Source organism: Coffea arabica, chromosome 2e (genome assembly GCF_036785885.1).
Source record: "Coffea arabica cultivar ET-39 chromosome 2e, Coffea Arabica ET-39 HiFi, whole genome shotgun sequence".
Taxonomy (NCBI): domain Eukaryota; kingdom Viridiplantae; phylum Streptophyta; class Magnoliopsida; order Gentianales; family Rubiaceae; genus Coffea; species Coffea arabica.
Window position 1 is genome coordinate 17549636 of NC_092313.1, and position 16239 is coordinate 17565874.

At 38.9% G+C, this 16239-nt stretch overlaps 2 protein-coding genes, 1 long non-coding RNA gene and 1 pseudogene across 5 annotated transcripts; 2 read left to right on the forward strand and 2 right to left on the reverse strand.

Moving 5' to 3' along the window:
• The first annotated feature begins 162 nt into the window (after positions 1 to 162).
• On the forward strand, positions 163 to 5448 carry LOC113731435 (uncharacterized). 3 transcript variants are annotated; one of them, XR_011840316.1, is made up of 3 exons: positions 163 to 524; positions 1981 to 3662; positions 4327 to 5448. XR_011840316.1 is itself a non-coding variant. In XM_072079473.1 (2 exons), the coding sequence occupies exon 2, from the start codon at positions 2014 to 2016 to the stop codon at positions 3595 to 3597; it is 1584 nt and encodes a 527-aa protein (XP_071935574.1). In that variant the 5' UTR covers positions 163 to 524; positions 1981 to 2013; the 3' UTR covers positions 3598 to 5448. The 3 variants fall into 3 exon arrangements, 1 of the variants encoding a protein (XP_071935574.1); XR_011840315.1 differs by having other exon boundaries at positions 164 to 524; positions 1981 to 3665; XM_072079473.1 differs by having other exon boundaries at positions 1981 to 5448.
• LOC113728668 (subtilisin-like protease SBT3) lies at positions 3848 to 8474 on the reverse strand (annotated as a pseudogene).
• Positions 8074 to 14254, reverse strand: LOC113731434 (probable receptor-like protein kinase At1g49730). The gene is made up of 9 exons (XM_027256713.2): positions 13879 to 14254; positions 12052 to 12606; positions 10772 to 11053; positions 10398 to 10659; positions 10189 to 10241; positions 9965 to 10032; positions 9757 to 9846; positions 9197 to 9281; positions 8074 to 9071 (listed from the first exon to the last, which is right to left on the reverse strand). Exons 1-9 carry the CDS (start codon positions 13958 to 13960, stop codon positions 8542 to 8544), a joined length of 2007 nt encoding a protein of 668 aa, XP_027112514.2. The 5' UTR covers positions 13961 to 14254; the 3' UTR covers positions 8074 to 8541.
• LOC140036776 (uncharacterized) lies at positions 9067 to 10557 on the forward strand. Its single transcript, XR_011840317.1, has 3 exons — positions 9067 to 9309; positions 10174 to 10266; positions 10419 to 10557. It is a non-coding gene; the product is annotated as an uncharacterized lncRNA (long non-coding RNA).
• Positions 14255 to 16239: the final 1985 nt, after the last annotated feature.

Below are 16239 nucleotides of genomic sequence, written 5' to 3' on the forward strand. Positions count from 1 at the left end.
CCCTTCCCCTTCCCCCTAGAATAGGCTAGGTTAAGTTAGGTTTTAGGAATTTCATCGTATCAAAAAAAAAAAAAAAAACTCATCCCACGTTGCATGGGACAACTTGCAATTAAGTCTTTAGTTTTTGACTAAAATAACCCTATAGCATTCGTAAGTACTACTCCACATTAATTGTTTCCCAAAAATGTCAAGGTCGGTGGACAAACTTCCGTTCGTAGATTATTTTAATCGGCCGGCGTCTGGCAAGACTGACATATTAAAAAAAAAAAACCTTCTCCGCGTAAAAGCCCTTTGCACCATCGTATTGATCTAGTTTGCTTGGGCTCGGGGCAAAAGGAGGAAGAAGCCCATTAAAGTTATTGTAATACTTCTCCAGAGTGTGATCGGTTGGCTCTACAGTTGTTCAGTTGAAGTAGTAACTTAAGAAGTAAAATCAGGATCTTCCTTTCTTCAACCTTTCCTGCTACTTCGGGAAATCCTCAGTTGTCACTAATCAAATTCAACGACTTTTCTTCATCATCCAGGTTATCTCTATTTTCCTCCCTTTTAGATGAATTTAGGGTTTGAATTCGGGAGACTTTATATGTTGCAATCCTTATTTGTGTTTTTTTTTTTGTTTAATGGATAAGCGGAATGAAGTTATCTTTTTCTTTTTGTGCTTAATTTTTTGTTCAAGAGCAGAAAAGTGACTTTCTTGATGCTTATTTGTTTCTTGATCGTTTCTTTCATTCTTCAGTTTTCTCAGGCCAACAGTTTCTTTACTTTATAATTTTTTATTTTTGGGCCTGAATGCATTTATAGACTGGATAATTGTTTGAAATTTCTTAAAGAAAAAGATAATTGATTGGAATTATTTAAAGAAAGGGGGGATGCAAATTGTGTGTGTGGAATCTTTCGTCTTTTACTGAATTAGATTGCTCTGATTTGGAATCCAATTATTTTTTGATCTGCTGTTGGTTTCTAGTTTCAGCGCTTGTCTCAAAGTTGTTTCTTGATGATTTTTGACTAAAAAAAATGGTTTTCCTGGATATGAACTTTATTTCCAATGAAACGCGTTGGAGAAATTTGCTTGATGTTGGGTAGTTAACTGCAGAAATCCTGTAAAGCAATTACATTGCAATTAAGTGCTTTATGGATGGACACGCTGAATTTGTCTCCTTGAAAGATTGGTGTCTGGCAATTTCTTGCGTCAGAGATCAAAGAAATGTATTAGTATTTACACAATTGGTCGACATAAGGAGGCAGGTATAGGTGGGAGTTGGAGTATTTTAGTTTTTAAACAGAGAGTTTGTCTTTATGGATAATAACATGGTGAATATCTTTTGTTTGAACTACAATGGCATTGATTCTGAAGATGTATTTGAGATAAATAATGCTGATTGAGGTACGCGTACTTGGCATAATTTTGTCAATCTGGAAGCTGTATTGCTATAAATATTCTTCTTCTTCCTACCAATTTAAACTGCATTCTTTTCTAGTTAAGGGCTTTACAAAGCAGGCCCTTACAAAGCAGAGGCATACAAAACGTTATGATTAGTCTGTTCCAGTCTACCCAGAGCCTCTGGACGTTGAGGTACTTGGGTGTCTTCCAAGTTTGGGATATATTTTCTGGGGGAAAAGGGGAGATGGAGCAATTTCTTAGTGCAATTGTTAATTTTCTAGAATTATTGAAGTGCCTATGAGGAATTGGAGCTTTGAGTGAATAGATGGGCTTGCTGTCTATCTCTTTATATGGACAACTTTTCACTGCTTCTCAACATTCCTGTTATCCTTTTTAGCCAATTAAGAGGGAATTTAGGGGTTTATATTGAAGTTGGCATCATTCCACTGCTTCTGTCGATCAAAGTATACAGTATTCTCAAGGAGATTTGTATAAACTATTTACATGTGTATTTTTTTGTGTTTACTTATTGCTTTAGTGCTTGAATTCTGACTTTGAGCACTAATGCTTCTCCTCATCATTTTCTTAACCTGTTGCAGGGTTCTGTGAACCTCATAATTGATGATTGAGTGATGGAAAATCCAAGTACGTCTACCATGGTAATATCTTCAGAATCCTTAGAGCAAACTGGGAAATTAGTGGCAAATGCATACACGAGCGCGCCACAGCTTCCTCTGCAGCAAAGCCGGAACTCATCCCAGGGTCCTGTGGCCATACTTTGGGATATTGAGAACTGTCCCGTTCCTAGTGATGTACGCCCAGAAGATGTAGCTATCAACATAAGAATGGCGCTGCGAGTCCATCCTGTAATTAGGGGAGCTGTGACACTGTTCTCTGCATATGGAGATTTTAATGCCTTTCCCAGGAGGTTAAGGGAAGGGTGCCAGAGAACTGGTGTAAAACTCACAGATGTCCCTAACGGGAGGAAGGATGCAGCAGACAAAGCCATCTTAGTTGACATGTTTCTTTTTGCTCTTGATAACCCTCCACCGTCTTCCATCATGTTGATCTCAGGAGATGTTGACTTTGCTCCTGCACTTCACATTCTTGGGCAACGTGGCTACACAGTGATTCTTGTCATTCCTTCTGGGGTAGGTGTTTCGTCTGCTCTATCTAATGCAGGTAGCTTTGTTTGGGACTGGCCTAGTGTTGCTCGAGGGGAAGGGTTTTTGCCTTCTGCTAAGACTTTTACTCCTCCTCGTGGGAATCCCGCAGATGTTGCTGCATTTCTGGTGGGATGTCATATAAATGACAATGCAGATTGTCAAAATGAAGAAGAAGCTATAGTATATAGAGGAATTTCACAAAGGTTTTATAATACTTGGGATTTCTCAATGGTATCACAGTCTTTAGGTGAATATAACAGTAATTCAATTTCCATTCCTGGTTTTCCCACAACATTGAGGTCACACAGTCTGCCATCTGGTTTCAATGAAGTTTTGGCTGGAAATCTTGCTCCTTGTAACCAAAATGACTTGGTTTGGGTACAGCCTGGAGATTTAAATGGTTTAAAGGGACAGTTGGTGAAGTTGCTTCAATTGTCTGGAGGCTGTTTACCTCTTACTCGTGTTCCTGCAGAATACCAAAAGATTTATGGAAGGCCTCTTTATGTTTCACAGTATGGGTCGTGCAAGCTTGTGAATCTTCTCAAGAAAATGGCTGATACACTTGTTATTGAGGGGAAAGGGCAAAAGAAACTTGTCTGTCTCCGTAACTCAAGAGGTGGACAATGTGCACCTCCGGTGGTTTTGGCAAAGAAGGAAAGAAACGGAAAAGGTGCTCGGGAGGATAATGCTGATGTAGTAGCTGTAGCTGGATCTTCAGATGAGTGTTCAGAAGAGGAAAGGGTTGTCATAGAACAAGCTGAAAGGACAGGAGATAAGTGCAGTTCAGGAATGGCAGCTCATTCTCAAATGAATAATCAAAGCCTTGAAAAATTCAAATATGAGCTTCAAGAAATTCTTGTGAGCTATTCTTGTAGGGTTTTCCTGGGTTGTTTTGAGGCAATATATGAGCAAAGATACAAGAGACAACTGGAATATCAGAACTTTGGTGTGAGTGAGCTGGGGGAGCTTCTAGAGAAGGTGAAAGATGTAGTTGTGCTGCAAGAGGAGCCAGTAAGCAAAAGAAAGTTTCTGGTTGCTATTGGTGGCTAAAATGGTTCTGCCTTCCTGCAGTTGATGTTTTGCTGTCATTTATTTAACTATAATTCACGTCTAAGGTGGTATGCATTTGGCCAAATCTTTTTTTTTTTTCCATTCTTACTGCGCTGCATAAAATAGAAAGAGGGAGGAAGCGGTGTTATTTTCTAATGGACTTGGCATTCATAGAATATTCCAAATTGTTTGATGTGATTCTCAGGCCTGAGATCGATTAGTTTAAAAACTTCACATTTTCCTGTATCAACTAAATATGCAACTCTTAATTTTGATTTTCATTCCCTTTTTTTTTTGGTGGGGAGGGGGGGGGGTGTAGACATTTTGTACACTTCACAGCGTGCACAACTAAGAAATAGAAAATTATTATTTTTTTCACTTTGTTCATAAAGCCTGGAACTCTAAGTTGGACCATTGTTGTCTTTGATAAATTTTGCTTCTTCTTGTAAAAGCTAGTGCCCTATACTATCTGTTCTAAATCTATTTAGTTAGTTGAGCTTTTGGATTTTGAGTTTTTAAATGTTCATTTCTTAGAAATTTGTTGATGTACCAGTTTTATTCCTTCAAAACTTTGAACTAAAGTTACCTCCATCTTCTGAATGTGATCAATGAATTACTGGGTCACAATGATATTTTGGTTCCTGTAAGTGTCATTGATTTTCCTCCGTTTGCTTGCTTAAATCATTGGATTGGGTGTTTGAATTCCTAATCAAGGCACTCTGCTTTCAGATAATGTTGCTTTTGAAGAGGTCCTGTTCCTGGAGATAGCTCCAGTAAGCAAATGTTTGAGATGCAACTGCTTTCCCGTTGACGTAGTTGATAATTCCACAATCAAAATTCTGTTGCAATGGTTAAAATCCAATGAAGATTTGCATTCTTTCATCTTAATAGTCCAATCTGAGTGAAGGAAAAGGAAGAAGCCAGTAACTTATCCTTGCAGGTTGTGTTGAAAAGGACACTCTTTTAAGTGAACCTTCAGCATTCATGTCAGATAAGTAAAAGATGCAAGGATTTTTGTCTAGATCTCTATCTGTTTCTCTTCAACCAAATATTGGAGAAGTGCTAGAACGGCTATAAAGTCTGGTTAAGTGGTGCAGCTCTCAGAATCAGTCTCCAATTTTGAGTTTCCACTTCTAGGTCTGTCCCGGTGGGGCCAGTATACAGGGATATGCTGGATAGAGATCTGAGGCTGATAGTTTTGGCTTTGAAACAATGGCTACAAGCAACTTTTTCCTTTCCAGCTGTATACCAGGTGAACTGCCACATGCACTTGGAAATCTTATAATCTGGTTCATGTCTAGGCCATGTATACTGGAGAACAGCCAGTCATCTGTCATCAGGATGTGCAGTTGCTGCATATTTTGTAGCATTATGTGCTTTTGCTGATCATGTGGAGATATAAGTGTACTGGTTTTGCCAAGAATGTGTCGTTTCTTGAGTATCCACTGATATACCGGTACATGCTGGCCCTTGAGAAGTTAGTTGAGGCAGTTTCAGTGAGCATTGAGTGGAGCAGTTCGTAGTGCTTTGGTTCTTCTTCATTAAGCCCCCTCCTTCAGCCTTTGTTCCTTTTTGCATCTGCCTGCCTTTTCCCATGTTTGGTGTGTTGGCTGGTTGTATTATGGTTTTTTCTTTGTTTATTCATCAATGAAGCCTGGATCATGAATAAGTGATTGGTCACATGCATAATTATACATTTTTATTAGTTGCTGTAGATAGATGTGATCGTCTCACTTGTCCTGTTCAATTCTGGATGAAGCATGGACTCTTTGCTGAACATCCTGTTTTATTCTATCGGATATTTGGAGCTTTATCAAAATGGCAGTCTGTAATCTTTGCTCTTTGATCTAATTCTTCTGTTGGTTACAATAGCTCAAGGTGCAAAAGCAGATACTATAGTTCTCCTTACAACAGGTGTTGCTTTGTCCTCATAGCAGGCTAAGAAGCCATAGTTAACAATGTAATAGCTAGTTGGGTAAAGTCCCAAATCGATCTCTACGGTCAAGTTGAACGTTGACGTGCTGTATTTTCGTGGGAAATAGATTGTTGTTTGCACAGAGACCTTTATGCCTGACGGGGCTTCAACTGTTGCATGATATGTGCATTTTGCATCGACCACATTAGTCGACACCCTCTTGAAGGTGTAACTGGTAGTATTTGTATTGTTTAATATGACAATGAAAGAAGGGTATTGAGATCACATTGGATCTTCTTGTGATGGTCCGGAGCTGTTTTGTCGTGGAATTCAGTGCGCACACGCAGTTGATGTAGTCTTGAACCCCTATATCATATACAAGGCCAGGATCCATGGCCTTGTTAGGATTAACATGTCCTCCACCGAAGTCCAGAGGGGTGCCAGCAACTCCAGTGATGATGTCCATGATTGGATTATTTGCATTGTCAAGAATATCAGCAGTCGTCATCATTGCGGAGCGGATTGCAGCAGGACTCCAGTCCTTGTGTGCAGCTTTCAGCGATTCAGCTATGCCTACTATGTGAGGGGATGTGCCGGAAAAAAGTGCATAATCTGTAAACAAAAAGTCATCTCCAATTGATGCACTAGCCCTGTTGGGTGCCCATGCACCCCATACATCAACACCAGGAGACAAGATATCAGGTTTTAGGATCCATGGTGCATGGAGAACAGGCCCTCGTGAAGAAAAATCTGCTACCTGAGGAGCTGGTTTTGTTCCAAGCAAGGTTACCTGGAACTTAATGCTGACGGTAGGATTTCTAGATTTTATGATGTAATTTTTCACCAAATCTCCATCCCTCGGGTTTACTGTTACAAATGGCTTGTCAAAGTCTTTTTAACTCGTAGAAACTGCCCAGAATCAGAACTGAAGATGGCTCCGGCAGCTCCAGTCCTATACATCTCGAACAATTGTTGGAACACTGATATTTCATCATTGAAGTCACAGAAGATGTATTTTCCTTTAACATCATCTGGATTCAGGGTATAAGAGTCGCAAATTTCCTTGCTTATATTACCGTGACAATAATAAATAGGAACCCTGTCTGCTAGCAGATTTTGTGGATAGACTGATTTTCCAACTACTAGAATTTTTCCATCACCAAGAGTGACTCAAGCAGACAAATTGCGGTCTATGGTGCCTGCTCCCACCGTGGTGATCCAAGGAGCTCCATTGAGGATAGTGTAGGCATGCGGGCCTCTGTTTCCTGCAGAACATGCTACAAATATGCCTCTCTCAATTTCCGAGGAATTTCTGATACAAGTATTCAATTAGTTCGGACTTGTCTAGTATTGAATTGGGACCAAGACAAACAAAGTTGTTCTAGCAAAGAAGCCCATGCTTCTTTTGTTGAAATAAGGACAAATGGTTTGATTCGACATTTCCTAAGAATTGACTTGGTGAAATCTCCCATTTCATATATCGTAAAAAGGAATGATCCATCGGGTTCGGGATTGCTCTCTGATAATGGATCAGATTGCACCAATATCAATCCGTTTTCTTCCATTTATGCAAAAGTTCCCACCGCAATTGGGTCTTCATAAAAGGGAGTACTGAAGAATCCTAGAGACAATGACAAAAGATCAACTCCATCTTCAATGGCTTGATCTATGCCAGCAAGGGTGTCTATGGCTGCTGCATCACTGGTGTCGTTAAAAAACTGGACTTTATACATGGCCAGTCTGGCCTTGGGGACCATGCCTGTTGCTGTTTCATTGGCACACCCAAAATGATTAGCAAATGGCGCTGCACTGCCAGCAGCCGGGGATGACGTGTGGGTTCCATGGCCTAAGAAATCCCTGGGAGAATTGTAGTCATCAATTGTCGATATGTTGAGCCCTGCTGGTCTTATCCCCTTGCTAAATGAACGAGCTCCAATGAGTTTCTTGTTGCAGTTTGAAGGGTTAAACGAAGTTCCAGTTTCACAAGTACCTCGCCAGCAGCCTGGCAATGGGGGCATCCCAGCATCACGGAAGCTAGCACTTTCTGGCCATATACCGGTGTCCACAATGCCTATTATCATATCATCGCCAAGGTCAGAAACAGGCCACAGTCCCGTTTGTAGGCTCAGTCCTAGAACCCAGGCATTTTCATGGTAATACAAGTTTGAGCGTTATGGATAATGACGGAATTGGCAACATAGATTTACCAAAAGTTAAGCCCATTCTAAAGAAATAGTGCAAAAAATATATTAATTTTGGGGTGGGGAGGGGAGCGGGATGGAAACTGGGTGGGTTTTCTGTCATGGTTCCGGGCAGATTAGTGCTGCTAAGAGAGGTTATCTCTCTGATCTATGATGTTAGAGCTCGGAACATGACATGCTCATACGACATTTGGTTTGAATTTCGAGTGCAGTCAATAACTGTTAAGTACGGAAAACGGGGGTACGAATTTCGCTGTTGGTCAGAATTGCTGCATTTTGCAGGATGATGTGTTATTCAAATTCATTGATAGAGAAACTGTTTAAATATGATCAAGGATGTTTGTTGCTTAAGCGTCAAAGTAGGAAAAAGGAGTTCATTACGACTTTACTAGTGACGGCGGAAGCATTATGCTTCCATAACACAAGAGAGAAGGTACATTCTACCTCCCAAAAGAATCACATATAATGATGCTTCTTTTTAACCTACAAGTACCATGCCATTGCCATTTGACATACCAAGAAGGAAAACTCAAACAAAGCTTCTCAACAATCTCATTGTTCCCCAAAATTGCAAGGGCGTAGCATTCTGAATTACCATTTGCATCAGAGGTAGCCCTAGAAATCAATATAGCAATAGGGAATAAAAAAAAACAATTGCAAGCTTCTCCATTGTCCGCGACGTCGCTAGCCGGTTTAGAACAGGATAATGCTCGCACTCGTATGAAACCAAGATGTCCTTCCAGCTAAATGAATCACTGCATTTACCACCAGCTCACAACTTTGTGAATACACAGTGCTGTCTCTTGCCAAGGAGCTGAATAAAAAGTCTCAAATAGATGGTAAGTTGGAAGGAGACTGTGGAGAGTTGAGTAGAAAGCTTCTGCTACAATGAGACCTAGATGTGCTTGAAGAAGAAGCCAGGCACCTTCCATCCCCACTATGAAAGATTCCCTCACCCCTATGCAGTTTACTGCTGCTCATCCTTCCGCTTCCATTATACTCTCCATCTTCAACTGCTTCAACAAAGCTGCTGTGCAATGGATCTGCACACTCATATAAAACCCTCAGGACCTGCTTGATTGAAGGCCTTGCTTGCCCTTCCCTCCGAGTGCACCATCTAACAATTCCTACGACAGTTTGAAGTTGATCAAAGTCGAAAGCATCCCCAATTCTGGGGTCAACAAGCTCAGTTATCGGTGACTCTGATGTCATATATGCTTGAGACCATTCTACCAAATTTTTGTTGTCCTGTATTGCTCGTCTTGCAGTCAGCAACTCTAGTAATACAACCCCATAACTATATACATCACTTTTTTCTGTAAGCTCTTGGGACACTACATACTCAGGATCCATATAACCTATAAATTGTGCAATATTTATGCACATTAGAAGTCATATAATTCATTGCTTAATGAGGGAAAACAGCATCCTTCCATTTTTTTGTCTTTTTCGAAAACTTTGTAGACAGAGAGTACTTTCTGACCTGGAGTCCCCCTAATATCTGTATTTACAGGTTCAAAGCAAATGGAACCATCTTTTGAAGCATGCGCAAGACCAAAATCTGCAACCTGAAAGACAATGATAATTAGCCTTAAGGTAAGAGATGTTTTTCTGAAAAGATAATTGAAAGGATTGTATACGCATATTCCTTCAGTTGAATATATTCATATAGTAAAACTCTATGGAAGAGAAACCTGAGAATAAAGAAAAAAATTATGAATTACATCTAAGCAACATAAAAGAGATCAATTTTGTATTTGTAGTTGACAAAATACCAAAAAAGAAAATATTAGTCATTGCGTCTTTCAGTTTTTTCTTCCTACTCTTTTTTCTTTTGGTTTGTAGATCTGGCATTGTGTTGCACAATAAAAGATGTAAATCTGAAGGAAAAGATTTTGGGCCCAAAGAACAAGGACTTGAGAGAGACAGACAGCAGAAAGGATAATTTCTTTTCTGAAAATGAAAAATTCGGCATTGAACTTCGGCAGCCTTTAAAACGTAACAAACTAAACATAGAACCAGAGACTGAGCTCACATATTTACCTTTGCCACAAAGTTCTCGTCAAGTAATATATTGCTTGACTTGATGTCCCTGTGGCACAGAGGGGGATCACAATAGAAGTGAAGGTAATCCTGCAAGCAGAGATGGAACCATAAGCTTTGAACAGAAAATATGTCAAAAATAAACGCTCTTAAAACTTCTAGTAACTTAATTGACTTGTTCACTATATCAGCACTTGATAGAAATTACCAAAGCATTTGCAACATCAATGGCAATCTGAATTCTTGAACGCCAGCTAAGGGGAGTTTTATCAGGACCTGAACACAACAAATTCAGAATGGACAACAAATGAGGAATAGCTCAATTAGGTTTATGTTTTCAGTTAACATTGATCAAACTCTCAAGATGGTGTTTCCTTTCTCGCTTAACGATTAAACTTCAGCAAAATACATTTTCAGGAAATAAGGCCATACAGTGAAGATGATCTTTCAAGCTTCCGTTTGCCATATATTCATATACAAGAAACCTGCATAAAGTTCATGGACTTCCAGGTAAGCTGGCACATCTGACTAAACTACAGCCTAAAAACTAAAACCATAAACATGTCCTTATGACCATAAAATTCAAGAGACAAAAGGGAAAGATAGGGAACACGTATACATATTTACGTGAATGAGTAAACCTCTCTTGTTTCTCAATGCAGAAGCCTTTCAAAGCAACAAGATGACGATGATGTAGCCGAGCAAGGAGCTCTATTTCTCTGCAGAACTCATCCTCTGCTTGTTCTGAGATTTTATTCATCCTTTTTACTGCTGCCACAAGACCACCCTCAAACTCAGCTTTGTACACTGTGCCAAATCCTCCTTCCCCAATTTTGGTGCTAAAATAATTTGTTGCCTTCTTTGTATCCTTGTAGCTGAATTTTCTGAATGTACAGGGAGGACCTGCATATAGTTCAGCCCATCCAACAAAAGAGGCAAAAACCCGGGAAGCTGAAATTACACCTTCTTATGCCACATTTTGGAGAATATGCAAAGGAAAAAATGATAAATGTACCTTCCTGAAGCTTCCTTGTAGGATGGTGAAAAACTTTTGGACAGGTCCTATCAAATGTATCAGAAGAGTCTAGCTCTTCGTTTTTTGTACGGATAAGAAAGATTAAGACAGCTAGCATCACCAAGGCCATTACGGTAATGGCAATGCCAATACCTGGGACCAATGTCAGGTGGTAGGGGTGGCCTTTGTCCTTAAGGGGTGCACTCAAGGAAAGCTGACTTGGGCTGCTAGCAGGAACAGGTGGACTTGGTGAGGTTTGCGGAGACAGCAAAGGAGACAACACTGAAAATCCAAAATGCAATAGAAACCAAATTTGATTTTGCATCAAATGTAAATTGAAAGTACAACATGTGATCTTCAGATGAATATGCAATGTAATTAATAGGAATAGATATCCAGCATTTAGAAAGTATTTCAGTGATTAAGAATAACTTAATCCAGCATTTAGAAAGTATTTCGGTGATTCAGAATAAACTTAGTGAATTAATGGAATCTAAGCCCATGGATGATGAAGCAACACAAATCTCAGACAAATAATTCAGACTACAAAATTCACATTCAACTGGCAACTTATACATCTGAGATTAACAAGTCTAGATTAATTATATGCCACAATGATCCAGGTGGAGGTTATTTTCAACGATCTGAAGAATATTCTGAAAAATGAAAGCAAATTTGAAGAAATAGACTGGACATGGTGGCGAAAATGGAAGCATGGTGAATTGCATCATCTCATGACAAATTCCCAAAGGTAAAAGTGGGGAAGGAAAGGTTTAGCTGCTGAAAGGAGGAGGATTAGCATATAGTTGGATTTTCGCAATACCAAACATGCTCTTAATGAGAAAAAACAATATTGTCATTTGCATAGAAATCCTATTGTCAAGAAATGTGGCTTTAACTCCATTTGCTCTTCCGTATTCCAAGAAAGGGCAATCTGTCTGGAGTAAAATCACCTCAGATACACCTCCAAACAAAAACAATGTTTAAACATTGCACACCATCTGCCACTGCTATAAGTAAATTAGACACCAAAAAGCCTTACAGGTTGAACATTAGAAACCATTATTGACACGAGATGCAGATATTGAAATATAGGTTATGCCAATAGCACCATCAGCAACCCAAAAACCATCAGATATGGAAACTCTCCATTCAACTCATTGTTACAGAATTCTTGACACAAAGAGACAGTTTTGAAAATCAATAATAAGAAAATAAGATGGAATAAGTTTTCATTATATACAGTATAGACAACTACATAATTTATAATTGGCCCATACCTGGAGGGATAAGAATTCCTTGGACCCCAAAAAAACAGCTTGCAATATTAATACTTGTCACATTATCAACTTTGCTTGCAAGAGCCACAAAGGTTGCATCCCTGCAAGTGCTCAAGGTCATATTATCTGCTGCCAGACCAATAAGATTTCGAAGATACAGAATGCCAGAATTTAAACACTTCCTGCAGTCACTTTCCAATCTCAATGGCACTCTGCAATTTTCTTCAACATCTGTAAACTTTGGAGATTGTAGCATCTGATTAACAGTTGTTCGACCTTGGCAATCATAATTAACAGGAATTTTAGTCCCAAAGCCACAAAAGACAGTTGCATTTCTTGTTACTCCATACAAATCCAATGTTGCTGATATTGTACGGAGGCAGATCTCAACTGAGTCCAGACTAACCCCTAGATTACTTGTCAGATTTGCATATCGAGCAACAGAAACAGCAATTAAGGCATTAATGTAGCGGCAACAGTTCCCTCTTTCTTCCTTGGTGGAGCAAATTGAGGCCGCCGGTGTAAAGTTAGACTGACTTAGATCTAATGGGCAATCTGCAAAAATATCAGGACAAAGGACTATATGAATTCTTGCAAATCAAAATTCTTGTCAGAAGTTGTCTCAACTTTTAAGATTCAGGTTCCTGATTGTATTGACTGGGGAACATAATTAGAGCAACAACCAGAACCAATTTTGGGAATCAGATGAGGTCTAGAAGAAGTATAGCAAGTCAAAATAAAATCCCAAAAATATTATATCTTTAACATAATTCTTAACTGTCAAAAAGGTCATTGATGCAGAGTGCTTCCATCAGAAACTCCTACCTTCCTCTCTCCTAGAGGATTGAAAATGCCCTGACCTTCTCCTAATCAACTAGGGAGCTACCCTTTGATGTTCCTAAACTGCTCATTTTTCTTGAAGATGTTTGGTTGGCAGGCTCCAGCCAAAGAGATTTATCAGGATCCAGTAATGGAAAATCCAACGTCCTTTATCCAAGGCCATCTTTTTCCAAGTTGGAAACATAGTATGTTAAAGAAAATTTTGAAGGCTTCTTTCTTACCAAAATGGCATTTTAAGAAGAAAAATTCATCTCAAATACCAGGCTTTCCAGGAATTAAGCATCAGCATAATGTTTTTAGTTCACAGCATTGCAAAGTCGATCAAATATACAACCACAGTGCTAATCCAAATAAAAGAAACCTAAAGTCTTAACGGAGACAAGATACAGAATACAAAAGAGTCATTTTCTAAAATGACAAAATGGGCCAAAGTTTCAGCTTACTCTTAGTATTAGAGCTATAAATTCACCCAAAAACCCTCCAGCTAACTACCTGACCAAACATGCAGAACACCATTACTGTTTCACCTTTGACAAGGACAAACAGATTTTTTTTTTTTGGAAACGCGGCCAAGTTCAAGCCACCCTCTTCAATGTATTGAGGGACTGTGGCTCACCATAAACGAATGAGAACAGAAACAGAAAACACTAATTACCACAAATTCCAAAACACAAATTCGCAAGATAAAAAATTGACAGCTTGCTATAATTTAAAGTTCACAGTAGCTCCCAAATAGAAAGTCTGTCAATCTAACCCATAAAAGACCAAAGAAGGCCCAGCTAAGCAGCATACAAGAGCAAAGCAGAGAGAAACAGAGGAACAAACTACTAACAAAATTTTGCCCCACAAGACCAAAACACTAGTACAGAAAACGCTCTTTTGAGTAAAAATAAACCGAAGAAAGTTCTCCAAGGAAATGAGATCAGTGACATACCCACAAAGGGAAAGAGTGAAGATTGGAGAAATGGATTAGCACTTAACACTTACCAGAATTGACCATTGTTAAAGAACACGGCATTTCAAGAAAAAGCAGCAGACCGAGAAAGATGACCAGCCCGTGTAATGCCATAGTGTCGAAAACTGGAAACTGGGAGTGGACCCAAAAGACTTGGGAGGATGAAGAATGGTGCTGCTGAGGAAGAGTGATTGAATGCGATGTGAGCAGTGACGTGGTTTAGCACATATTTGGACAAATACAACAACACTCCTTGGATTGCTCCAAAAATATTGCAATGCAAATTGGCAAAGGCACTCAAGTCTTCAGAACCCTGAGAGGTGTCAATAGCAGTGTGTGCAACTTTTGACTTGTTTTAGACTTGGTTAAGACTGAGCTGAGCAGCAACCCCACCAACGTCTCTCGAGTCCCTGAGCGTTATTGGCATGTTTTCCCCTAGTTCTGGTTGTTTAAGCATAAAAAAAACCACACCAACAATTTATAAGACATTTGGTTGGAATCCTTGTTTGGATTGCTGTTTTCTAAGTAAAAAATTTTACATCTTTCGTAAACACATTTTTTAATATCCTTTTCATCTTACGTATATCAGATCGATACAATAGATTTTTCTATAAAAATTTCAAGAAAAAAATAATCCAATGCAATAAGTGAAAGGATTTAATTTCTATATATAAGATCGATACAGTATATTTTTCTATAAAAATTTCAAAAAAAAATAATCCAATGCAATAAGTGAAAGGATTTAATTCCTGATAATCCCACCCGCCATTATTAAAAAGAAGAATAGTAATAAAGTACTAATAATAATGAAATGTACGTGGATAGGTTTAGGTTATAATGGTTTGTTTGGATTGCCCTTTATTTCCCCAAATATATTTGCTTACATCATCATTACAATTTCCAATACACCTTTTTACCTTTCCAATTACCTTTTCATCTCACATACATCGAAATCACAAAAAATGCTACAGTAAAAATATCTCAAATAACTTACAATCCAAACAAATTGTTATTCCTTCTCATGGCCAAAAACTATTATAGAACTAATTTTGTGGTGGTACCACCCCATCTTTTTTTTTTTATTTTTTATTTTTTTACATGCTTGGAAAGTGAACACCCTAATAGTATCCATGAATTTCTTCGATTGCATGAACTTTGATATCAAACTGAAATTATTACTATCAATTGCTCAGGAAAAATCAGCTAGAATCTCTTAAGAATACGACACGAGGCCAACTTGGAGTATGGAAAATGGGCTATATGACCATTACGATTTTTTTTTTCTGCGTTTAATTTAAGAGAAGGCTTCATACTTTACAAAAAAAAAAGTGAATCTATCGTGGTGGCCAATTAATTCATGTCCCTGCTAACAAAACGGAATCTTGGACACCTTTATCAAATAGCCACTTTATATCATAAAATAATACTCCTAACGAACAGTTTCTAGGAATTGCAATATATTTTTAAATTCGGGCCTATTGAGAATTCCTGGTAATTCGTTCGATTACGCAAGGCTAAATAGTAAATACATGAACATGATGAGGAGAACCCTCGAAGGGGATAAAGGAAGCGGGGTCCACACAAAGGAAGCAGCAGCAAGATGCTTTGGGCCGCAAAGATCCAAATGAGGTTGTTGGAGCGTGTCTCTTTAGGCACGGTCTTTTGGACCTTCTGTCCGCGACAGTTCACAAACAGCACGGAAACACACACACAAACAAGATTGAAAGGCCCACCGCAGTCCCCACATTTACTATTAAGTAGGGATAATCATCCTGTAACAACCAATGTTCCATTCTCAATCTTACGTGCAATTATCCAATGTGGATGCTCTGTCTCCAAGTACAGTACCAAATGTGTTTTTAGACAGTAGCGTATTTGAGATAATTTTTTGAAAAAAGATATTGTAACAGTTTTTTGATATGATGTATTTGGGATAATTAATGTCTCGATTATGTATGACAAACACTTCACGATTCAAATGCATTAGATTGCATGGCTTATTTGTACTGCGAGTAGATAGGGATTTTGGATTGTGATGCATATGCTGTTATTACAAGAGATAAGAAACATCATGTTCTTGATGGATGCGCTATCACCAGAAAAAGCACAAAAGGTGCGAACAATTCTACTCCGTATACGTAAAAATCTATTCTACTGAATTCCGAATGCAGGGCTGTAACGTAGTCATCCAACGAATTCAGTTCTAAAGTGGCCAGCCCAGAAATACAGATGAGAAGGGGTTTATAGCCCCTGAGAAATGGACAGTATCAGCCCAGATTCCTGAATCAAAAGCCTTATCCCGCATTCTTCATCCGCTCCCCAATCTAGTAGGGGCAAAAGAAAACGAGCGCCAATCGGGCTAATTGAACTACTAGTTTGGAGTCCAGCTTTGT

Bases quoted from the DNA above. Each gene is read 5' to 3' on its own strand.
- LOC113731434 (XM_027256713.2), bottom strand. From the start codon at position 13,960: ATGGCATTACACGGGCTGGTCATCTTTCTCGGTCTGCTGCTTTTTCTT. The intron at 10,660-10,771 runs GTACATTTATCA...AACTATATGCAG, and splicing joins TACAAGGAAGCTTCAGGAAG to GTCCTCCCTGTACATTCAGA. The intron at 10,033-10,188 runs GTATGGCCTTAT...TGTTGTGTTCAG, and splicing joins CTTGAAAGATCATCTTCACT to GTCCTGATAAAACTCCCCTT.
- LOC113731435 (XM_072079473.1), top strand. From the start codon at position 2,014: ATGGAAAATCCAAGTACGTCTACCATGGTAATATCTTCAGAATCCTTA.